Here is a 25359-nt window from a genome sequence, read left to right on the forward strand (position 1 = left end):
GCCCCAAACAGTTCAGTGTGTTCAGGGTTAAGTCTTTTGGTTTTTGATCAATAACTCTGGACATCTACCCATTTTGGCAGTAGAAAGAGCTCTTCAGGAACTTTCAATTGATATTCATAACTAATTTTCAACCAAAACATCAGTTACACCCCACTAGGCCACTTCCCCCTGATATATTTACACACGCCAGATTTCCATTTGTGCCATCTGCATTTAAGATAAAATGCCTTTTAATTGTGCTGCTACTTTGGAAACTAATTCAGGTTGACTTAAGATGAAAAAAGATGGATGAAAGCTGTAATAACATTCCAATAATAGGCCTACCAGTAGTGGAAAGTAAGCAAGTACATGTACTCCAGCACATTTTTGAGGCATTTGTGCCCTACTTGAGTATTTCCACATCCTGCAACTGAATACTCCAGTGGGAAATTTTGTTCTTAACTTACTTTTATAGCTATGGTTTCTTCACAGACGAAGATTTCACATACAAATAAAGATGAATATATATAAGGCATTTTTATAGATTCAATTACAAGAGCATAATGTGGACTAATGTAGGCCAATTTAAGCATCTTAAACATTAAAACGATGCTTACACACTAATGCACCATAACCCAATAATACCCTATAATGATAGCTATAATATGGTCATCAGCCATTCTGCCAAATGAGTGCTTTTACTTTTGATACTTCAAGTACATTTTGCTGATACAACTTCTCTGTTTGTTCACATTTGAATGCAGAGCTTTCAGCCCTAATTGGGTATTTTGCTATGGTATTTTTACTGCTTAAGCAGAAGTAGAGGAACAGTCACTACAATGAAACTAAGTTTTAAGAAATTAAGAATTTTGTTGTCAATAAGCAATGAGCCTATTATGTTTCACATTTTGACCCTTGGGATAATAAGCATAAAGGCTTGTGGTAGTGTAGTTATAACTTTTTTTATATTTCCTCAAAATCTATTGACACATATAGGCCTGCATTCAATATTTTCAACATAGAGGTTGTATAACATTATTTCATAATAAAACAAAATTCAATTTTATAATAAAAAAATGTGGAGGAAATAAATAATCAAAACAACAATAAACCTTGAGGGTCTGCAATAAAGATATAATAAAACTGCAATATCTTAATAATCCAATCCTTTTTTGTCAGTTAAAATTTATATATTTACAATTTTAAATTGTTACCGAGTATATTTTGATAATAATTGGTTCAGTGAGTGGCGCGCTTGTGGCCGGAAACCACCAGAGGACGCTGTGGCTCATGTGAAAAATTGCGACAGTTGTTGCTCCTTGGCGGCTCATGATGACATGTAACAACAAACATGGCAACCGGCAGTAACTACTGGGAAGGTAAATAATGTTTCAGCATCTGATTTAAAACAACTCTCTACGTGTAAATCTTTTTGTTTCTTCGCCGTTTCAAGAAAACATGATTTGACATGCTCCGTAAGATGTTACGTTAATAAACGTTTTATTCTTTAGCTGGTTATGAGCTAACCTGTTAGCTTGTCTGACGTTAACGTCCATAAACGTCGAACTTGTGAAGTTATCGTTATTAGCGGATGTGAGTATTAAAAGCTAACGTGACGTCTTTCAGTGAGTCGACTGAAAGTGATTTTAAGTTTGTTTAAGAAAAAAATGTTTTTTTAAAGCTCTGCTACCTGTTGGCAGGAGCAATGGAAACAAGTAAATCAAAGCATTTACAGCTTTATACAAACGAAAGTCTCCACATTAAAAACTACGAGAATGTGAACCTCCCAATGCATTGTTTTGTTTTTACGTATTAATCCATAACCTATTATAGGCATTTGCACCTATTGTCATCAATTTCATGACTATATAACTCGATATAGTTATATATATCGATTAACTCACTAACTAAACAATGTTGAGCACACATAGCTTTCATGTTGCATTTTTTTGATGAGTTTTTAGAAGGAGTAGAAGGCAGATTTATTTGTCTTTTTTTAAACAAAGTTTAAAACCCGAAATTATATTTTTTTAAATGTTATTTGTTATACTGTATTTACAGTATATCTGTGTGTATATCTGTGTGTATTACAATTTCCTTATGTTCATTTTGTGTTCTTTGTAATATTGTGAAAGTTAAACTTAAAATATGCTCACTTTTTCTGCCTCTCCCTGCACTGTATTTTATTTTTGTCATTTGGTGCATTTCAATCTGTGCAAAAATAAATACATCAAAAGCACCTTCTAAACAAGGTACTTTGGTAATGGGTGCTGATCATCGACTTAACATTAAAAAGTGACAGTTTCCATTAGACAAAAACAATGTGGCCCTTATGGTTTAATGTCATGTCTTGTTGAAATACTCAAGCCAGGCTTAAAACCAAGCCATGTATGGCTTGTATGTCTTATGCCATTACAAACTAAATGCCAACCGTGACAACTTATTGGTCCACACATTTTTTGTGTGTGTGTGTGTGTGTTTTCTATATGATGTCTTCTGCCACTGCTTTTTTTGCCTGACTTTTTGAGTGTTTCTCTGTTTCTTCACTCAGATTTGCGTAAACAGGCCAGACAGCTGGAGAATGAGCTGGACCTCAAGCTCGTCTCCTTCAGTAAGCTCTGCACCAGCTACAGCAGCAGCAGCAGCCGGGACCAGCGGACAAGAGACAGCAGGTCAGCTGCAAACCACTCACTTTATTTGAACAATGTGGATTTACTCTGACTTTTGCTGACTTTGGATATAGAATTTGACACAGTCATCAATGCTGACTTCCAGAAACACGTGGTTTTAACAAAGCATTGTTTTTTCATTTCTACTGAATAACTAATGACACAATATTTCAATAATATGATATCTAGTGTAATTGGCAATTTCTTTTTTTGGTCAATAACTGGGCATTAGGGCTGGATAATATATTGATATTATATTGATAATGTGAAATAGGACCCAATATTGTCTCTGATTTTTGAATGTTGTAATATTGTAAATATTTTACTTGTATTAAAGGCTGAATTACAGTAAAGCGAAGTATTTTTCTAAACTTACCAGACGGTTCTATCGCTTTTGTTATTTGTCTTTACGCATTTAGTCATATCCACATTAGTGATGTTTTTTTTTGTATGTGTGCTTTTGTTAAAAAAACTCACATTGTGTCAATATTTTTGGAAGCACCAATTATCAAGCCTACAATATTAATGTAATATCAATATTTAGGTGTTGGGTCAAAAAAAAAAATTTAAATTAAATTTTTTCTTTTTAATTATCATGCTTTAGTCTGTCAAATGTAAATGTTTTTTGTTTTTTTTGTTCGAATGACAAAAATGACTGAACATTTTAGTATTCTCTCCAATTGATTCTTAAATCAGGTCGGATTCTGTCGGCTCGTCTCAAGACAATATGCTCGTGGCCATGACTACTGAACTGGAGCAGCTATTGGCCAGTGTAAGTCAAGTAGCACACTTATGTTCACTAACAGCCCAGCTGAAGGAGATTTAGTGTCCTCTTCAGAAGCAGCTGTTGAAGCCTTAGGCACAGGTGATGGAATAGATGTGATGCCAAAAATACCAAAGGGAATGTGATTTATCGTAGTTTATTTTATATATTGCGAAAAACCAATGTTTATTTTATGGGGGGGGCTAGGTTAGAATTGGTTTAAAGCTTATTACAGTTCATACATCCACTGAAAGTAATTTTTGTCATAGTCATAGTCTTGTTAAGTCATTCAGTTCTGTTAAGTTATTTTAAGATCACTTATCCCCCCCAAAGTCATTTTCTAACGACTTCTTATTTTCAATTTCATCTTCTTTTTTTTTTTTAATTTTCAGCTCACAGGAGTCAATGACAAGTTGGCAGAATACACAAACACACCGGGAATTTCGTCACATAATGCGGCATTGATGCACACCTTACAGAGACACAGAGACATCTTGCAGGTACATTATGTACAATAACTTTTCTGTGTTTCTTTCTCCTGCTGAAATGGATTTTATGTGTTTAAAGTGTTTTCCGTACTTTGCCGCAGAAACATCCATAGAATTAAAATTCAATTTGGTTTTATTTTGGCTTTTGTTTTATCCCACAGGATTACACTCATGAGTTTCACAAAACCAAAAACAACTTCTTCAGCCTGCGAGAGCGAGAGGACCTACTAGGCTCTGTCCACAGAGACATTGAGTGAGCACCTTCATACATCTTTTAATGATAAAAGAAATTGTATATTGTAAGCAAATGTGATCCTCTAATATTTCTCTTTATTCACCACGACTTTACTGTTGCCAGTGTTTGTTACAGATTTGAACTTTTGATTAAGAACGGACTCTGCAAGAAGTAGTTATCCAGATTTTGTTCTATTGAAATATGAAGTTTATTTTAAATTTGTTGTTATATTAAGAGTATTACCTGCAAGTTTGGGACTCACAGTGATTAAAATGGGACGCAACATCCGGCAAGAGAAGTTCAGCGATCACTGACATTCAGTTCTGTTCAGATTTATCTTCCTCTAATGCAGCTGTGTGGTTGTTAAGTTAGAATAAGATGCAATTATATCTGTAACTAGCAAATATTTTAATGATTAATATGTTGATTATTTTCTTGGTTAATTATTTACGCTATAAAATGCAAAAAAGTAGTGAGTGCCTGTTGCGTGTTCCCACAGTAATTAAAATAGCTAGTTTTATAAATCTTAAGATATATAACTCACAGTGGTGGAAGATGAAGAAAACTTGCAAATATTCCCATGAGACGTTGGAGACAGTGAATATTTGTGGTGTTTTTGCGTCCAACATGCCTTAAACTATTTATTGAATATCAGAATTATTGCAGATTAATTTTCTGTCAACTAAATCAACCAGCTGATCACTTCAGCTCTAAATGCTGCATTGTTGGTTAAAATGATATATTATAATGAATCCTGAGACAATACCTGGCAAATATGGTCCAGACTTTTCTGGAACATTAATGTGAACAGAAAAAAGATAAATAATAGAGACTGTCTTTTTTTAATCTTTAAATTGATACTCTAAGTCCCTGCATTGATTTTTGACCATTTTTTTTCTTTCTTCAAATCTGTCTCCCAACTTTATGCAAGTGCAAAAGGACTATCTTAAAAAAAACAATTGCTTTTTTTCCCCAATATAAACACAGAATACAGAACAGCTCAGACACAACATGACAAAATTACAACATGACAGTAAAAAGACAAAGAATAAGATAAAATAAAAAAAAACATGCTGCTATGTTGTCCTTAACCAGGAGGAGGCAGAAATGTCCAGTTTGTTGCTGAATTCCCCCACCCTTCATAGCCTCCATTGCTTCTATTATATTTCATCCTCCAGTAAGAGGCACCTCCTCTTATTAGCCGATCTCCCTCTCTCCCTCTCTCCCTCTCTCTCTCTCTCTCTCTGTTTCAGTCTCTGTGTCTCACTCCCTCTCTGTCTCTCTCTCTGTCTGTATCTATCTCTCTCTTTCTCTGGGGATATCTCTCCTAAGTGCCTTCTACAGTAAATCAAACCGCAAGGCTTTCATTCAGCCCAAGCTGAGGGAGAGTGGTTACATCTGGCCTGACTGATACAGAGAAATGTTTTATCGGTGGAGGAGAGACAGAGAAAGACAGTCAGACAGAGAGGAGGAGAGAGATACATTGTCCTAATCTGATATTGATGGATTACAGAAATGATGAGAGTGAATGTTAATTATTCTCATGGAGGTGAGAGAAATGGAGGGACAGTGAAAGGGAGGGGGGGGCAGAAGAGATAATGGACGATGAATTGATGATCAGATAGGGAGGGGATGGTGTAAATAAGAGATGGAGGACAGAATTGTGGGTTAAGCAGAGCTGATCACTTAAAAGCCTGAACGCAGGAAGTACATGATCAGCATCCAGGCATCAGTTAATAGGAGGGAGTGAAACACCTCTTTCAGGCTGAAGCATTATGGGGAAAACTTGTTTTTGGTGCCGACTTCTTTGGATAGTCAGTTGCTGAGCAGCTTAAAGGGTAATGTGTTTCTGTATGTTTTCATAACGCACCTCCAAACAGAGCCCGCCTGGGTCCAGACCTTTAAATCTGCCCACTCCGCTGAGGTGACTGAGTCGTCTGGCATCGTCACATTAAACATCAATTTCTTGGTTGAAAAGAAAAAATCGATCCAATGAGTGCTGCAGGGGGACTTATGATTAGCCAATGAGCACCATGAGTGGGAGTAACGCACTTTTAATCAGGCTGTGTGCAGAAACTAATGAGAAGTAAAAAAAAAAGAACAGAGACGGTTACAGACAAGATAGACGCTGTTATCTAGGCTGTTTTAAATCAACATGTTTTCTCGATATCCCCATCGAAATCATCATCGTTTGTTGTCACTTCGCTAAGCTACAACCTTTTTTGTGTTAAGTTATAACTTAGTTTCATTTTGCAGACAGTGTTAGTCATGGAAAGATTTCACATACATGCTGTAAATAGGGAGGCAAGATAAAATCGGCATGTCATCACTATCGGCAGATATTGGCTTAACATATCTGCACACATGTTCACTTTGTCAAAAGTTTAACTGACAAAGTGAAAATGTACAAAACATCAACCCTAAGTTCAAGTGTTTTTCTTATTTTGCACAATGAATGAATGTTACATACACTGAAAAGCATTGTGGGCCATCACGATACAAGTATGCATAATATGATGTTAATTACTCAACAGAGGAGACTTGATGATCACTATAATGAGGTTGGGAATCGATATCTATTATATTATCAAGTGAGTTGTTCAATATCGCGCATCCCTGACTATAAACAGACACACGCATATATGAACTAATATTCTGACATTATTTAAATCTGATATCATTTCTGGATTCTTCCATCTCCTGACAGGGAGGCCGTACTGATTATCAATACTTTGATGCTGGCTGCACTTCCTCTTTGTTAGTGTTCACTAAGTCACCCTGCTGCACTCTGCTACTAACCAAAAAAAGGGAAGTCGTTGTCATATAATCTTGTTTAATTCATCTTTTTACAAAAATTCTATTTTATGCTCTCAATGTCAATTTTCCTCTGTGATATCAAAAATGGAATCAAATATTGAATTTATTTTTCAATTTGTCAATCCAGTTCCCCATAATGTCTCTCTGTCTTCTGTTTTCTTACCCAGGTCCTATAAGAGCAGCACAGGAGTGAATAACAGAAGAACTGAACTTTTCCTGAAGGAACATGAACATCTCAGAAAGTAAGCGGTTTCTTTAAAAACAGTATTTATGTTTTCAAGAAGGCCAAGAGCTACACACAAAGTTCCTCCCTATTTACTTCATAATGCACCCTATTAACCCTCTGCCATTTTATTTTTTGAGTGTTACAGTGTGTGAAATGTGTGCTCATAGTGCACCCCAAAATTCTCACAAGGATATCAAAAAAGGAGTGCCTAGGACATATTTCCATGATAATACGATTAGCTCAGTAAAGCCAACTGAAAATTAAAGGCATGGCATGTATGACACAAATGTAGCCACCTCTAAACATCTCGTACTTTAAAATGCAGCGCTAAAGGTGATTTAGTTAAACTAAAGGCCTCTTGTATTTTGCATTTTTAATGTATTTATTCTTTTCTTTTATAAATTATCCGGTTAGTTAGCGGCAGTTAATGGGTGTCGGCTATCAACAGCAAAATGAACTGAAACGGACATCCCTAATTTTATTCTATCATTTATCTGTGTCCGTTATGACAAAGGCTCCATCGGGAGAACCAGCAGTGATTTATGCTTTTATTTATATAACATTTTACTTACAAGACCTAGAAAGCCTGTAATCTATGAAGCTCATGATGAAATGAGACAGCGTAGCCTTTGTTCTAAAACTAGCATCATGAAAGTTGTTGAGGAAGTTGTGGGGTTACCTGGGATGCACGTATGCATATCCGTGGTTTACCAAACACATTTTAAGTCACGTTATCTTGTGCCTGATGATGTATTTCTCAAGCAGTTTGTCATGAGTGCAGTCAAATAGAGGAAGATTAACACGAGGAAAAAAAAAGAACAGAAGTACAGCAGCAGATGTGGTGGGAAAAAGGTTTCAAAGCAGAAGCTGTTAAATGAATTACAGCTGAATTACAGCAACGAGTTCCCAATGTGTCAGCAATTTGGTCATGAAAGCAGGAAGAGGAAAAAAGAATAGAATAAAATTAGTATAGGGATGTCCTAATCAAACTTTTTCGGCCCTTATCTTAGTCCATTAATAATGTGTATCTGCCATTAATAATAATAATGATAATAATAATAATTAAAAAATAAACTTTATTGCTACTGCGTTTTTCTAAAGTGGAGTTACAAAGTGCTTCACAAATTAAAATATAGTACTCTACCATACATAAGTAAAACAAAAAAAATAAAATAAGCATCATACACATATAATAAAGGAGATATAAAACAACAAGTGTTAATCAAATGTGTATCTGACATGCTGAAATAACAGCCTACGTAATAAAAAATTCTTTATTGTTTTTTTTACAAGCTGTTTGATCAACATACTGGAGGTCCTTATTCATAAATATTAATGTTCTTGAATTACTGAAATGATAAAATTTAGTTTAATTGGAGAATATGACTTCAAAAGAGCGTGACACAGTCAGTCAGAGACGTATCACTCCTCTGGAGTTGTTGAAACAGTCGTACAGTGGTGTAACAAAGTGGAGCTTCTTCCCCTCAAACACGGTCTTTGGCTGAAAACAGACAACAGTCATGTGTAATTTGTCATCAAGTTACTGAACAATTTAATATTAATTAGGTATAATAGCATTTTTAAAACGTAATGATAGTGTCAGAGTTTAGTGAATCTGTTCTGCTGTGGACAGACACTTTTTTTCGCATTCAGACACAAATTTTTACTGATATGTGAAAACTGAAGAGCCAGACTGTTGTAAAGGATACCTGCTCTGCAACGCTGGCAGGCCGAGGTGGACAAAACACTCTGAAGTACAGTAAAGAAAGGATGACATTTTGATCAGCTTTATTTTAACCAGTGTTGACCCAGCAAAATACGCAGCGTTTGACCTGATACCGACCCTTAAGAGCAGCTCAGGAGGTCTCTAGTTATTAGGTTACTTAGTGCGGTTTTGGGCCACAACGAGTCTGCAGAACAACGTGTCAAACATTCTTCAGGTCTGTAAACACCACTGAAAAATGGACATATTTTGTTGTTTTTTTCCTTCCTTTGTATTTTGATGGTAGTTCAAATAAGATTATACAGATGTTTACATCCATATAGAGGATTAATCCTAATGGCTTTAGTGATCCCCAAACCTTTTCATCTACTGCAATCATTAGGTCAGAATTTTAATTTGCTCAATTTGTTGTGTTTATTATTCTTTTGTTTATTATTAAATACTGTAGATTCATCCTGTTTATCCACTGAGGTACTGAACAGCTTTAACCTTTTATAAACAAAATCAGAGGAAGCTCAGTTTGAGCAGCGTGGCAGTTAATTCACTGGACTTCACCGCTTCAAGGAAAACTGTCAGTGTAATCCAGGAAACTGATTTCTTCTGCATACATGCACACAGGTTACTGTTCACCTGAACTCAGTTTTTAAAGTAATGAAGTGTGATGTAAATACAGTGGCATTTTAAGCAATGCCCGAGATGTTCTTAATAAGTACAACTTCATATAGAAAACCTGCAGTGAATGTTTACAGCTGCATTCACTATATTTTTTTATTATAATGCTTGAAGACTTTTTCTATCCATTTTACCTACTAATTATTAAATACTTTATTTGTAGTTGTCAGAGGTTAAACTGTCCAAAATAGCTCAGTAAAGACAATAAAAGTATTATCTCCAACACAGTTTATTGTGAAACAAAAGAAAGCAAATAACAGAAAAATTTACAAAGAATGCTGCACAGACACGTCAGGATTTAGTTTTCAATTTCAGTGTTTTGTTTATTTGTTTGTTGGTTGGCTGTCCATGTTCATTTGGACTGGATTTTCCTAAGAGAGAGAGAGAGAGAGATGGAGAAACACAGTTTGAAAATAATGCATGCGCGATTTTAACAATACAATCACATCTACAAACATAAATCATGTTTATGAGCAGATGTAAACTGTGTCCATGTGACTACTAAAACTCCTACTTACATTAGTTAACGTTAATATTGTTCCCTACACCAAAACCTCCTGCATTGAACCCAATGTCTGCATTTATTGCGTTGCCAATACTTATTTCAATTCCTTTTCCTCCTGTTAATTTAAAGAGAAAAGTAAATAGAATGAAATCAAATTAACTGATAATCTCTCGTACTTCTGTGCGAAATAATCAAAGTGCCTTTTTCTACAAGCAGCTTCCCAAGACTCACCGTTCACGTTACAGTTGTTCCCTACACCAATGCCTCCTACGTGGTCTCCAACTGTCATGTTACCTATGTTGCCAATGCCTATTTTGACTCCTTCTCCTCCTGTTGAAAAACAAAGAATAATAAATAAGGAATATCAGATCATTTTCAGCAGACATGCAGGCTTCCTATGGTCATTGAAAAACTGGAGAAGTCCTGGAATTTCACAGTCTCACTTTATAGGCTTGGGAAAGTAGTAGAATTAGTAAAGTCCTTAAAAGTTTTGGGAAAGTCATGAAATTTTGTTGTGTGTAATGAAGCTAATGGTTACAGTAATTTTTCCAAGGATAACCTTCCACGTAATGTAACATAATGGCAAATTTATTATTTTTTAATTTTGTTTACCAACAGGAAAGTTTCTTTAAAACAATATCACAATATCTTTTAGGCTATATGGCGATGCACAAATATATATCATATATTCTGAAATTTCCTCTAATCTGCTGTAAACTACTAAAATACAAAATTATTAAATAAACTACAGTTAAAAATACATAAAATACCAATACACCATAAAATAAAGTTACATAAACTAAAAAACTCACCCATTACATTGCAGTTGTTTCCTGCACCAATGTCTCCTTTGTTTGATCCAGCTTCCATCTTACTTATGTTTCCAATATCGACTTCAACTCCTTTTCCTCCTGTTGAAATACAAAGAATAATAAATACAGCAGCATCCCTGCTAATTTTACTGAGATCTGTATAAGGTATAATCCTTTGTATTTAAAGAATCTGCCCATTTCTGCCAAACTTCCCATCAGTGTAAGACAAAAACTCACCCATTACATTGCAGTTGTTCCCTGCACCAATGTCTCCATCATTGGATCCAACATCTAGCTTACTTATGTTGCCAATATCCACTTTGACCTCTTTTCCTCCTGTTGGAATACAAAGAATGATACATTAAACAAAATCCCATAAACTCTTAATCTTACTCACAGTTTTAGCGTGCAGATTCAGATTTATTGCACGAATATTGAATCAAAAATCATGATGATTTTATTAACTTCCCAACAATAGGAGACACTCACCGCTCACATTGCAGGTGTTCTTTGCACCAATGTCCCCTGCGTTGTCTCCAGCTGTCATGTTACTTACGTTGCCAACATTGACTGCTTTTCTTCCTGTTAAACACAAAAATAATAGATGCAATCACTTTAGTCGCACAGTTTGTAGTCTCAGGCACTCAGCTTGTGGGGCTCAGAGCGCCAAAAATACATTTGAAAAACTCACCAGCAATGTCTCTTTTCAGAAATCATGACCTGGTTATATAAGATAATTCACATACCTTGTTGTGAGCGGTTTTACATAGGATCTATCTTCTTTTTACCGTACTACACCCACCAAACACATTAATGCACAGAAGGAAGTGTGCGTCTATGGATGAGGGACTGGTGCTTGTGACGGCACCGGACACAAGCATTAATGGCGTCCTTCTCGGCTGAGCTGTGACGGTAGCTGTCTCAGTAGTGCTAGGTTAGGTAGGTAGCAGCTGATGCACGATCGTATATATATTGAGAAGGCAGACTTTTGTTTTGTCGATATCTTCAATACTCAGAAACTCACAACAAAAATGGTGTCGATTTTTAAATAGCACTTTGGTTAAGAGGAAAGAAAGTCTATTTTTTGATTTTAGGCTGAACTGTGCCTTTAAAGAGAAAATACAAAAGTTTTACACATGAAAGTGTGTTTACAGGTTCTTGGGACTCCAAAGGGAGGTGCAAAGTTTGATAAGTTGCCTCAAATGATGTCACTTGAGTCAACATTGCTTAGGGCTGAAGACTACAAATCTGAAAGTTACCACCTCTGTAGTCCACTCCTTACTCTGCTTTAGGCTACGGACTCAAGGCTACATTAGCTGCTACTGGCATAACCCACAACAGTCTCTGACCACACTGTCAGCTGTCGAGGAGCATTGTGGGTAATGTAGGCACCAGGTTTTACTGAGTAAGAAGAACGTGCGGATAAAAAAAAAGATAATATCTGTGGTTGTGCTGCATCAGTTTCCATACTAAAAACTGATAACAGAACAGAAGTGCAAGGTTAAATTCAGTCAATCAATCAAACTTTATTTATATAGCACCTTTTAAACAAATTAAATACAATTCAAAATGCTTTACAGTTTGATTGAAGAAACAACAAACATGACAAAGAACAACATACAAAATAAGCAAAATGGATCTTAAATAAGATTAAGAAATTAAAAAAGAATAAGTATAAACCATAAAATAGTGATAAATTGGTGGAGTACTCCTTAACCAATATTTAGGACTGTTTATTTACTTTATTTAAATTCTGTAGAAATAGTCCCATATGAATCACAGAACTCACCACTGGTGTTCCCAGAGGCAGTGGATCCAGATCCAGTCCCACCTCCTGTCTTACATGAGTTCCCAGGATTTGACTGGGATCTTATTCCTCCTTTAGAATAACAAAGTAAAATAAATAAAACATAGATAGACAGACAGACAGATAGATGATCATACACTTCCTTCAGCAATATGAAATAACTGAACAGTGAACTGAACTGAACTACTCTCTGCTCAACTCATCGCTGATTCATACACTAACTACAGACTGTTATGAGAGACGTGAGAGAGATCATCAATCACAGCCAGTGTGCAGACGTTGAACTCACCACTAATGTTGATCACATTATCAGCGCCAATCTTCCCTTTGTTGGTCCCAACGACAATGTCTGTGCTGTTACTTATGTTGCGCGCCATTGTTCCTGCTGAAAATTCTTTGACATAAAAACCTTTGTAAAGACAACATCAGTGACAGGATCAGCTGAATACAAATATAAAGTAGAAAATAACAAATATAATTGTACTTTAAGAACAGAGCAATGGACGTTGACACATGCGGTTATTGTCTTACCTCTGGTTTCACACGTCGGTCCTGTGCTTATTGATTTGACGAGAGAGGATTCAGCTGTTCAGAGTGTCCGGCACAATTGTGTTGATGTCTTTGATGAGAACTTCCTTATAGTTAGAAGATGTTTTGTTTGTTCTGCAAAACTCAAATCATCCCACAGAGTCTAAAGGGGGGTTTTAACACTGCTTCATCAGCTGATGTTAATTATAGAGAAACCAGAACATTTATTATGGATTAATCTTAGAACTGCTTCAACTTCTATCATGACATTTTAAAAAATAAGCATTTATATCAGCCAATTTTTGCAGATGACTTCACTACCAAAGAGGCATTTGTAGCTTTTTTCACTTGAACTTAAAACGGTGTGATTTTATACAAATATGCATTTATGTAACAAGCTATAACTCAAATTTTAAGCTTGTTAGATGCTGAGATATAGTGTCTAATATTTAAAAGATACAAATATACTACAAACTTGTGATATTGATTTTAATCATATCATTCAGCCCTTGTTTGACATTAACATTTTCATATCTATCTATATATTTGTGTGTGTGCGTGTGTGTGTATGTATATACTGTATGTATGTATGTGTGTGTCTATACATACATACAACCAATTAGCTGTCCTGAGTTGTTTAAAGTTTTAATACATTTGATATCCTAACATTAATCTCTTTTTCATATCAAAATGTTGGATGTTATCTTGAGCACAGATATTAAGATTCAGCTGAAAAATCTCTTTTAGAAAGACAAGGTGTATTTTCCAGAGATAACCCTCTTTAATGTTTTTTTCTTTTATTCCAATTTTAATTTAACCATATTTAAAATCAACATTCACTCACACTTAGTGTACTGTATTCCTGTAAGTGTCCTCATAGGATGCCCAGTGATGTTTTTATTTTATTAATTTTCTCTGCATGAACCTAAAGTAAAAATCGATGTGTTTATTGATTCAAACATAGTAAGCTCTGAATTCTTCGTAGTCTCCTCTACCTCTGTAGTAATAGTATATGCAGCCTCTTTATGCAGCAACTAAATCATAACTGGTGCAGCCACCTTTTACAGAAGTTGCTTAATATATTGAAAGGAGGTTATTAGTGTGTAATCACATTATAGTAAATCATCATAGGTTAAAAGTAAATATATGTTCCACATTTTTTGATAACCCAACTATTGCTTTGTCATTTGCAATGAATTCATGACAAAGTTTGAATGTAAAAATGAAGAATATAAGAACATTACCAAGGTCCTGGGCAATGTCAGTAAAAAAAAAAGTAAATATTGAGACAAAGACAGCATCATACAGCAGGTACCTTATTCATTCTTATTCCTTTATTCTTTCTTTTCACTTGTATTTTTTTTTTTACATTCTTCTCATTAATTATTTTTTTCTGCCAATTTTAAATCATGACTTAAACATTTAACAAATGGTGCAGATTTTTTTGGAAGTGTTTTCAGTTGGTGGGCTGTTTCCTGGAAGGGAGAAAGACAAAGAAAGTGTCCATGAGAAAATGATTATTCAGTTATACAATTCACAGGAAAAATTAACATGTAAGCACTTCATATGCAGACATCTGAAACTAACGAGGCAAGTGAATCTGTCGTCTTACCTCAGCTGATGTTGACTCTGTTTCCAGCACCAATAGATCCTGAGTTACTACCGACTAAAACATTAGCAGTGTTGCCAACACTGTCGCCAGATTTCAGTCCTCCTGTTGGAATATGAGGATTGAGAGAAAGAATAAAAGATTAACCACAAAAACTCTGTTTGCCGTAAATAAACTGTTCATAAAGTTTTTGCAGTATGAGGGATAACCCACCTTCTATTTTATAGCTGTTTTCTGCTCCAATGCACGCTTTCTCCGTATTCTTCCCTACGACGGTGATGTCAGAGGTGTTTCCCAGAGCGGCATTTTGTTCAACACCTCCTGTAGAAGAGGTCAGGAGAGAAAAAGATTCAACTAAACTGTCAAGACAACCTGGCAGGAAAGTACAGTCACACTCAAATTTACCTGTAACGTCAATGGCATTGTCAGCGCCAACCTTCCCTGCGTTGTCGCCAATGAAAATTTTTTCAGTGTCAGCAACTTTCGCCATTGTTCCTGTTGAAATCTATACAGTCAGAGAGAGAAGTAAAACTGATTATAATTTAAACTAGTTCAGTCAAACCGTTGAGTGTGAAAGATGAAGAGACTCCATCATAGCCTCAATATACAATGCAAACTAAAAATTAAGATCGTAACTTTGAAAGACAGCACTTGTCTGAGAAACGGACAGTGTTCACCTTACCACTGGTTTGAGATGTTCGTCTTGTGCCGTGAGGCGAGCTTGTTGAAGTGAAGTGAGAAGACTCAGCATTTATAAGTGTCCTGCTCATGCACGCTCACGTCTTTGAGAATTTCCGAGGAGAAACTTCCTTTATGTGGTTAACAGGTGTTTTGTTTTTTCAGCAAAACTCCTCTGTTCCCACGGAGCCTAAAAGGGGATATGTGAGATTTGTCATGAGCTGAGGTTCAATTTCAAGAATTTTTTTCTTGTGTTAATTGTACTGTGAAGGGCCCCTGCAGTTACAAAGTCATTGTCTTGCAGATTAAATTACACTTTATATTGCCTTCGATCTTTTCTGTTGAAGGAACAGCACTTCATATATCCTCACTAAGATATTTGGTTATTCATCCAAATTTTTTTATTAGCCAAATTTGTGCTCAGTAAATTGGTCAATATTGTAATTTTATGAAATCAAACCAGTTTTAAATGTCTGTGAATACATTACAGCTTTGGTCACTGCTGTCCTCGTAGTGGGTTGTTTTTTTAACAATTACTGTAAAATCAACAGGATTCATGAGTGTCCTCTCAGTTTACTTCTTTTGACAAAAGCTGTTCAACTGTCTTTGTTCTAGCTAAAAAAAAAGAAAAAAAAGACCACAAATTGGACGTTATTATTGTATTCAGAATTCATGGATTATTTAAAACAATAAACTTACAATTCTAAATTACAGGCTCATTTAATTCACAAAACAAGCATTTTTATAATATCATAATTTATCCACATACTAATCGACCAGCATGAAATTTATGCATTATTTATTATTATATATTTATTTTTTTAATACATTATTTATAGAAAGGATTACATGAATTGATCACAGTTTTGAAGACAAATAGTGGCATCTCTGAACTTTTAACATGTACTTTCAGCCAGTGCTGTGACATGTGATATGTTGATTTGTTTTTTCTGTATCATTTATTGTGTAAGTTGACCCTCTATAGTATTTCATAGAAGACCCTGATATTCATTTGGCATGTAACATAACAAAGTCAGTGGGGTTCATCAATCAAATGTTTAATCAGAATCAGAATCTGGGTTTATTGCCAAGTACATTTACATAAACAAGGAATTTGAAATGGTATTTTAGTGCAAAACAATTAACATCAAGGAAGGATAAAAATATTGAATTTAAATAGTATAAGACACAAGATAAAAATATAGAAGCAATTGAATGAATTACTTCAAATTTCAGACTTTCTACTTTTAAAAAAAGTCCCATACTGAAATCACAAAACCACTACGACTCACGAGTTTTAGTTCTGACTTCAACCTGAACTTTGAGTTCTGGTTTAGCGACTGTATGACCCCAAGCTTCACTTTCATTTTGAGTTTGTTGCAGCGCTGGACTAAAACTTGTGAATCAGCAGTGTGGTTGCTGGGAACAGCAAAGACATTTAAAGGGAAACTTTGCCGATTGTCAACCAGTTGTGTGCGAATAATTCGTTTTTAACTGTTAAAAGAACTTTAAATAAACCAACCAACATGTTGGCTGATTCTAAATCATCCAGCATGTTGGTTGCTATTGTCAAAACGGCCCTAAGAGTAAATACATTGTAAGTGTGTGTTTTTTTCAGAAATACATTATGCAACAGAGGGAAGACATCAGGCAGAGCGGGTTATTTAAATGATCTCATTGAAACCATCAGTAGGGTTTTATTTATTTCTTACACCTTTCAAGCTTCTTTTTGAAAGTTAAAAATTTGTCCACTAAGTCAGAAGCATCAGTGGATCAATCACATATCTGTCCATATGTTTGCATATAGCCCCACCTTGCTGCCTTTGTGTCATAATACACTGGCCTGATAATAAGACCGATTTGCCATTTCCTCACATTTTATTATTAATTTCAGTCTATACAGATCAAACATTTTGAGACACTAAAAACTACAGATGTCACTCAGGCAGGAAAAGTCAGGAAAAGAAAATTCAGGGCTGTGAAAAGTCACATGTCCTTTTCATCCTCTGGGGACCATAAATGTTTGTACAAAATTTCATGGAAATTCATCACAGAGGACCAAAGTGTTGAACCGGCCAACACTGAACCCCTCAGCCGGCATGTCTAGTTATCGTTCAGCTGCTGCTAAGTTCAGTGATGTGTGTTTTTGAGACATTTCAGTCTGTCTGTTCTCAAAGACAAGGCACAGAGTTGTATCCATGTTCAAGCAGAAATTGTGGAAATCTCACTTTTGTTTTTGTTGGATTGTATTTCAGATCCTCGTTGATACACTAGATGGTGGGCTGGTCAGTCTGAGTCCTACTGTGGTTCCTTTATATCCTCACTAACTGAGGTTTTTCAGTTGTCAATCAGATGTCCAAAATTTTTTTAATCAGACTTATCTTTCCTATTTTAAGAATCATATTACATTAAGAAAACACCTCATGTGTTTCCTTTGACAAAAAACAATGAAAAGAAAGAATGCCAAGGCAGCATATTAAGTTTATTTTCATTTGTTTTGTTTTTTATATTAAAGCTTATGAATAGTGATAATCTCTGCTGAATTCAAAGCATGAATCTCTCCTTTGTTGTTTATAGGTTCTAAGGTATTTTCATTATAAAACATCATTTTTGGCAGAGTAGTTTATGATCTGTCTGGTGGCATGTCCAGACTGTTTTTTACTGGGGTGGGCCTTGTGGGGCACTGACATACGCAGGGGGGGCATAAAGTACGAGCACTGCTGCAGGCACATACACATCATAGCTTCAATTTACCATTCTTGTCTCCACTCCCCATACCTCCTTTAATCACTAACATTGCAGTGTCTTCAATTCCTGTTTATAGTTTAGTGTAAAAGATAAACAGATTCACAACACAACAGAGTGACACCACACAAATGTAAAATAAAGCTTCCGTACTTAATGTAAAGATTGTTCCTCCAAAAGTAAATCATGCAAAAGCAAATGTAAATCAATAAGCCTTTGTGAACAAACATTTTAACAGTTGTGTCAGTTTATTTGTATGTAAAATTAGTCAGGCGAGATACTACTCTGGCAAATTACTGCCTCTCAGGTTTCAGACTAAATTACACCTATAAACTAGAATTTAGTTTACTGGTCAAACAGTTCAAACTGACAGGACAGATGGCCAATCAGATTTCAGGGATGGTCCAAGCGTACTCCTGGATCTGTCTGAGAGCAATTCCTAAGAATCCAATTTCCTAAGAGAGAAAAAGTCATGGAGAAAGAAGTTAGACAAAAAAACAACACTGAAAACAACCAATTATTAACAAAACAGATAAGCGCGCAAACATGTTATATGCACACAAAAACTGTGTCTAGTAAATCTGTGCGCCCCTTTCTCACCTCAGCTAATGTGAATGCGGTTCCCAGAACCAATCGATCCTGAGTTGTTCCCAACTTTAACATTCCTGATGTTGCCAATATTAGACTTGGCTGGGATTCGTCCTGTTTAAACACGAGATTGGAAACAGTTAAAGGTGCTCAGATATGTGCTGTAAACATCTCTGAATATGAGTAATGAATCAAAAATAAACCACCGCCCACTTTGTCCACCCAGAGAAGGATAACCCACCTGCCACAGTCAAGTCGTTCATTCCCCCGATGCATCCTCGGTTTGCTCCAGAAACATGAATGTTGCTGATGTCACCCAGAGAGACTATTTCTTTAATATCACCTGAAAAGGAGACGATATCAGAGCCGACAGTGTTATGAAAGTTGCGTGTGAGACACTCAGATAAAGATGCTGAGCTGAACTTACTTCTAACATTATTCTCTGCACCTATCTTCCCTTCACTGCAGCCGATGGGCATGTTGTTGTTGCTGGTGTTGTAAGACGGCGGACGTGCTGAAATGTAGACAGACGAGCCTAAAAAGATGAAGAGATATGCTGAAATAGAAAAAGCTGTGCTGTTAAATCCCATGACTGTGACACACTTATCTCTGCTGTCTGACTGAAATGTTGTTGGCGCTCTGCATTAACACATCTGGGACGCAGCAGCAGCTTAATGTGTAACATGTGAGTGTAAATAAAAAGACTCCATGAAGATTGAGCAGTGGACCCAGACACGAAGCCGAGTTAGACGCTGACACATGTAGAGGTGTTTGAAGCAGTGCGTCAGTTATTCTGCACAGGTGTGATTCTGGTCTGTATCTTGTGACAGGTTTTAATGATTCAGCTTTTGCCCTCATTTCCACAGAATCTAAAGCGAGGAGAGTGTTTGCTTAACAGAGTTACACCAGGAGACTTTTGATAGCAAAACAAACTCCTTCATAGCTCTGCCAGAAGATGCATTTTTAGCATTTCTTGGAAAAATGGTGATTGTTTCCAACATTCTGAGATTCAGTTCTGTGTTTGTTTTTGTTTTTTGTCATATATATTACTTGATCTGCTTCGTACACACGACGTCTTTTGTACGTCTGTCCGTCCTGGAAAAGGGATCAGTCCTCAGTTACTGTTCTTGGGGTTTCTACCATTTTTCCCCTGTTTTAGGGCTTCTTATCCAAAGTGCTCTGAGGCGAACAGTGATTTTTTATTTTGGACTTTAATAGAGCAAGTGATTAAGCTACAATAAACTTTGACTTCAGTAATTTGTAAAGCACTTTGGGTTGCCTTTGGGCATGAAATGTGCTATATAAATAAATTTGCCTTGCCTTTAATGTTATGGATATTTGATATTTTTGTCAGTGGCTTTGTGGAAGAAATAGCCAATTATTGTAATCATGCTTTCTGCTGTCACTATTTCTGTTTCAAATGAAGGAATTCCTGAGTATGATTATTTGTGTGTCCTTCGTTTATTAATTACCTGTTCTGCTGTGTGGTATTTGCATAGTTGCAGACAGTCTCGGTGTGTTTCACAGTGAATCATAAGTCCTCTGACTCATTGTTAACAACCATAACTGCTGTTCAGCCTCGCAGACACAACAAACCAGAGGTGTTTTCCTGAAATGGATCCTTCTGAGACACGATGTCTTGCCTCCACTAAATGTAATTGTTGACTGAGCAAACAGGTTTAAAACTTTCAGTATCACTCTGCTTTTAACCATACACGTCACATAAAACTGGTAATTGTTTTTGACTCAATTACTGTATCTTAAAGGTTTTAAATTTCAGGTGTGCACAAAAAATCTAATTGTGTAATCAAGTGCCATTACTTTAAGTACAATGTGTAATGTTGCAGTTTTTGCTGTTAGGAGAGAATGAGCAGTGGATGTATGGTGTGATTTAGAGCCAGTCATTTTCTGTGGTTTGTTTTGGTTTTGCCGATTTATCATAAATTTTCATTTAGTACAATTTTACTTGTGAAGCTCTACAGTTAGCTTTGCAGATTTGAAGAAGAGAAAAAAAACTAAGCAACAAAGACAAACGTTTTAATGTCTCAATCCAGCCTCATGTCGCTCTCAGACAGGACATGACAGGTTTTTTTGTTTTTGATCGACTTTTGCAACTTTAAAATTCACATTAATGTCATGCTGATTAGGATAAATCAACCAAAAACACTTTTTTTTTGCCCATCCGGGATGCTCAGAGCAGATGATCTGCTGTCTGCCACACATCTGTCACTGCACTCTGGAAGACACAAGGAAGTGCAAATTCAGTGAAAATTGACTAATTAACTAAGACATGGCTGAAACTGACAAGGCAGTGCATATGAGGCTCTGTGTTTCTTATGCAAAAAGTTTTTCAAAACTCATAATAATGAGAATTAAGGCAGTGAAATCCCACAAGAATCACAAAATCACCCCAGCCCAAAAACCCACCTATAAACCCAGGTGTTTGCCCAGCTCTGTTGACGTTTTTTCCCTTCACTTTTTGTTATTTCAAAATTGGCCTTAAATTCCAAGTGGCATTATAAAAGTCTTATAAAAAGTCTGAAATCCAACTTGCCTTAAGCTGTTGGAACCCTGACCTATAAGTAAAGAAAATAAAAAAAGTAACATAAACCAAAGCAAGAAGCTGCCTCGCCTGTAAAGAACAGAGAGAAAAAGCAGAGCACAGCAGTAGATAGATAGTGGGAGAGGTAGACGAGTAGATGAGGAGGAAGTATAAAGCACAGTATTGATTTTTGGTCTCCAGTGGAGTCGGGCAGGATGCATGCCGCTGACCTTATATGCTCTGCTCAGCTCTGGACTGAACACTTCATTTTTTTGTCCGTCACTTATCCCAGCAGCTAATGGCGGCTGATGTAAATCTTCTGTGTGTGTGTTCAGTGTCGGTCGTCTGTGTGTCTGTCCTGCTTATATGCATCCAAAGCAAATAACACAGGGGTCATCCTGAAAACGTCAGTTATAGAGATTAATTGGCTATGATGGAGGTTTGATTTGACCAATCTGGCTCTGACTTTACTAAAAATTCTCCATTAACCAGCACTTTTCTCCTGTCTCGCAGGAATCACAGGAAGTGCTCCTTTTATGAGAATAGACCTAAAGAGCCGTTTGGTTTTATGGCACGGGCTTTCCCTGTGTCCTGTTGTATCATTTCATGACTCTTAAACCAGGATATGTATATATATATCATCTCATAAAAGTGGTGAAGCAGCAAAAAAAGGAATTTCAGTATATTTTAAATGTTTTTAAGCTGTGTTGAAATGTGTGTATAAGACTATAAATGAAGGTTTTTCAGCTGACTTGATCTGACGTTTTTGTTTTTTCTCTTTTTTTTGTGTTCACAGCTCAGATAGTCTCATTGACAATGCGATAAGGTAAGCTTTATTGCCCTGTTCACTCTCCTCCTCTCTCCTTTTACTCCCACTCACCCTACTCAGTCTCTCTCTCACACACACACACAAACACAAACACAAACACACACACACACACATCATAAGCAAACTGCACATTCAGGTCTATTAAAGCAGACCATCATGCCTTAATTACTGGCTCTTCAGCTGAAACATTAAACTTAAAGGGATAGTTCCATTCTTTTGAAGTGGGGCTGTATGACGTACGTATCCAGAGTGAGTGTCTTACATACAGAAGATGTAAGTCACCACAACCCCAGTTTGGAGAAGCAGGCTGGAGTTCGACACAGAAGCTGAACTATGTACCGTTACGTACTGCTGTGGACGTAGGCAGCAACAAAACATATTTAAGCCACCTAAAACTAATGTGCATCAAAATAGTGTGTCAATCCGTGTGCTTGCGATTTGTCAGACGGGTGTGTGTGGGCGATAACTCCGCCCACGTGGAGATTGCTATTGCACAGAATCTGGCTCAGAATGACGTCACTAGCGCAAGATGGCAGCAGCCGTATCTGGGATATTTAAGCCTCAATTTAGCATGGCGGGGATAAGTGGGGACGCATCGTCTGTCTTTACAAACAGTCTGTGGTTTGGGCTCATTACTCGGAATATGTACGGCTGCATGTAAATATTAGTGGAATATTGATTTTTATTATACATGTGAACAGCAACAATATGTTCTTTTTGGGAATAAGAAAATAAAAAACCACAATGTTTTGTGCACATAAACATTGTCACTGCCGACCAAAGGAGCTGCTGGTCTGTCACTGCCTCCATCACATATTATGTGTTTGTGTTATTGCACGACTTTTGCATTTTAAAAAGTTGGTTTACAATCACCAAAGTCACACATTAACACAAACAAACTGATAGGCAGCAGTAGACCAGCAGCTCTCATGCTCAGGAAGCCAAATTGACTGTTTTTGTCGATGGTGTCTGGTGGCTTTGACGAGAGGGATGGAGCGTGCTGTCTGACAGAAAGATAAAGTGGTGAAAATACTCTCAATATAGCATAAAATTAAATTGTTTCTGACTTTTATGTGGCTAAAATATGTTTTGTTTGCTGCCTCCGTCCTATTTTGCTTATCTTCTGTATCGACACCGCACTGCTTCTCCAAACTGGAGGGGTGCTGACTGACATCTGCTGTATCTAACACACTGTCTTATCCATGATAAGAACCTCATACAGCCCCACTTCAGAAAATCAGAACTGTCCCTTTAATGTGATGCTGTGAAGACAGATATGTGCCTCTTTTCCTACCAACTAATCCCTCGTGGTTTCTTCTTTCCTCCAGTATCGCCATGGCTACCAAAGAGAACATCACATTTCAGCGTGGGATGTTGAAGTCCATTCAAACCAGGGTCACAACTTTGGCTAGTATCCTTTAATCATTTGTTCTTCTTTGTCTTTATCTCCTTTACTGTGTCTCTCCTCTGAGGCTGATATAACAGACTACAGCAGATTTACACCATTAAGCTCCTCTTATTCTTCCTCCTGGATGTGTTTGGAGCCCCGCTGATGTATTTTCTCTGCTTTTTTCTGCTTTCTGTGTCTAACTGCAAGGGAAGGGAGGGCCAACTGGGATCTTAATTATTTTCCTTCACCACACTTCCTCCTCCCCTCAGATCGTTTCCCAGCCATCAACAGCCTCATCCAGAAAATCAATTTGCGCAAGAGGCGGGACTCTTTAATTCTAGGCGGGGTGATTGGCGTCTGCACCATACTCCTGTTGCTCTACACTTTCCACTGATTCAACTGACGGAACCTTAACTTTCTTATAAAAACAAAAAATTAATGTATCTCAAGACTTTTTTTTTAAAAAAAAGTTCTTATATCGTAATTTTCTCTCCTCAAAACATCAGAAAAGATTTTATATTAACAAGAAAAAAGTCTTGATTGAATTCGTTTCAATTGGAGAGTTAATTTATTTTCTGAATTATTGCAATTCCATCCTGGAATTTATATATTGCTGCTTATATCCTGTCATAATTTTAGCTCTTTATAAATGTATAAAGTCATATTTTGCTGGGATTGTTGATGTTATACTTCTTTATATAGTATTGGCGGTGCCTTGTAAAACAAAGGTGATGAGCTCACTCTCAGGTTTGTCATGCTCATTCAAGTTTATTTCCAACATGCAGAACTATGGCACAGTAAACCAGTCATACAGTATAAATGTATAAACATCAACATCGGAGTGCCAAGAGCAGTGCATACAGGGAGAACAGTCCCATTCATATCTTGCAGTATATTGTAAACGTAATGAGGTGTAGACATCCAGGCAGCTCAGTCCGGCCAGGAATCAGTTTATCATAGTAGCACGCAAAGCAAGATATCACACTATGACTGCAGCAGGGCGTTGCTGTGATAAACATGAGTTTTAAACTTGATGTAAACAGTGTATGAAATCAGTATATACATCTTCCCACAGTTAGTCATTACTTTGTTGCAAATGTTTAAACAAACAGGGCAGGCAGTGCAGCATTACAGGCTGGAGGTGCACTGAGTCCAATAGGATGTATGTATTTATTTTCAGCATCACATACAAATCGTACTATGTGTTCTTTAGTCTTTAGGACATCCTTGTATCTAATGATGGCATTTTTTAAATAAGCAGTGCCATCTAAATGTGTGTCAGGCAGGCGTGTACCTCAGTGCAACACTAGTTTGGACTATGAGTAGTTATACTTTCTGATGCTCCAACACTCCAGCTCTGCCTTCATTCTCCTTTCTTTTGTTCCTGAGTTTGTGGGGTTATTGGCCATGAGTGTTGCCAGAAAAAGAGAAACAACTTCTTAGAGTCCCATCAGCTTGTTTCCAACTCAGATTTTGTGCTTTTTCGTCTTCCAAACACTCCTCCTCTCCTCTGTGCAAATTTGAGATGAAGTTAAAGGAAACTCCATCCATCCCACAGTTCAATTCTGCATCTCTGAGAGGAAGAGAAAAGAGAAATGAACATACACAGCTTTACACTTTAGTGTGTGTGTTTGTTCTGTCTTTCTTCCATACCTAATGTCAACACTACAAAGACGATGACAGCCACACCCAGCAGCATCGCCAGAAAGCTGAGCAGCATAGACAGACGCCCATACTTCCTTGCTCCTTCTAGA

At 36.7% G+C, this 25359-nt stretch overlaps 2 protein-coding genes and 1 long non-coding RNA gene across 7 annotated transcripts; 1 reads left to right on the forward strand and 2 right to left on the reverse strand.

Moving 5' to 3' along the window:
• Positions 1-1315: 1315 nt before the first annotated feature.
• Positions 1316-24090, forward strand: LOC121952264 (Golgi SNAP receptor complex member 1-like). Its single transcript, XM_042498830.1, has 9 exons — positions 1316-1358; positions 2531-2651; positions 3345-3420; positions 3804-3911; positions 4061-4152; positions 7119-7193; positions 22183-22212; positions 23544-23626; positions 23875-24090. Exons 1-9 carry the CDS (start codon positions 1331-1333, stop codon positions 23997-23999), a joined length of 738 nt encoding a protein of 245 aa, XP_042354764.1. The 5' UTR covers positions 1316-1330; the 3' UTR covers positions 24000-24090.
• Positions 9784-13500, reverse strand: LOC121952265 (uncharacterized transmembrane protein DDB_G0289901-like). Of its 4 annotated transcripts, none has more exons than XM_042498832.1 (9): positions 13228-13369; positions 12986-13090; positions 12679-12768; positions 11379-11471; positions 11127-11225; positions 10890-10988; positions 10309-10407; positions 10091-10192; positions 9784-9943 (listed from the first exon to the last, which is right to left on the reverse strand). In XM_042498832.1, exons 2-8 carry the CDS (start codon positions 13071-13073, stop codon positions 10092-10094), a joined length of 669 nt encoding a protein of 222 aa, XP_042354766.1. In that variant the 5' UTR covers positions 13074-13090; positions 13228-13369; the 3' UTR covers positions 9784-9943; position 10091. The 4 variants fall into 4 exon arrangements, with proteins under 4 accessions (XP_042354766.1, XP_042354765.1, XP_042354769.1 ...); XM_042498831.1 differs by having other exon boundaries at positions 12986-13105; positions 13228-13367; XM_042498835.1 differs by lacking the exon at positions 10890-10988 and having other exon boundaries at positions 12986-13105; positions 13228-13500.
• On the reverse strand, positions 17987-19558 carry LOC121952267. 2 transcript variants are annotated; one of them, XR_006106443.1, is made up of 4 exons: positions 19272-19558; positions 19086-19187; positions 18857-18958; positions 17987-18711 (listed from the first exon to the last, which is right to left on the reverse strand). It is a non-coding gene; the product is annotated as an uncharacterized LOC121952267 (long non-coding RNA). The 2 variants fall into 2 exon arrangements; XR_006106442.1 differs by having other exon boundaries at positions 18857-19187.
• Positions 24091-25359: the final 1269 nt, after the last annotated feature.

This window comes from Plectropomus leopardus, chromosome 13, assembly GCF_008729295.1.
Source record: "Plectropomus leopardus isolate mb chromosome 13, YSFRI_Pleo_2.0, whole genome shotgun sequence".
Classification (NCBI taxonomy): Eukaryota; Metazoa; Chordata; class Actinopteri; order Perciformes; family Serranidae; genus Plectropomus; species Plectropomus leopardus.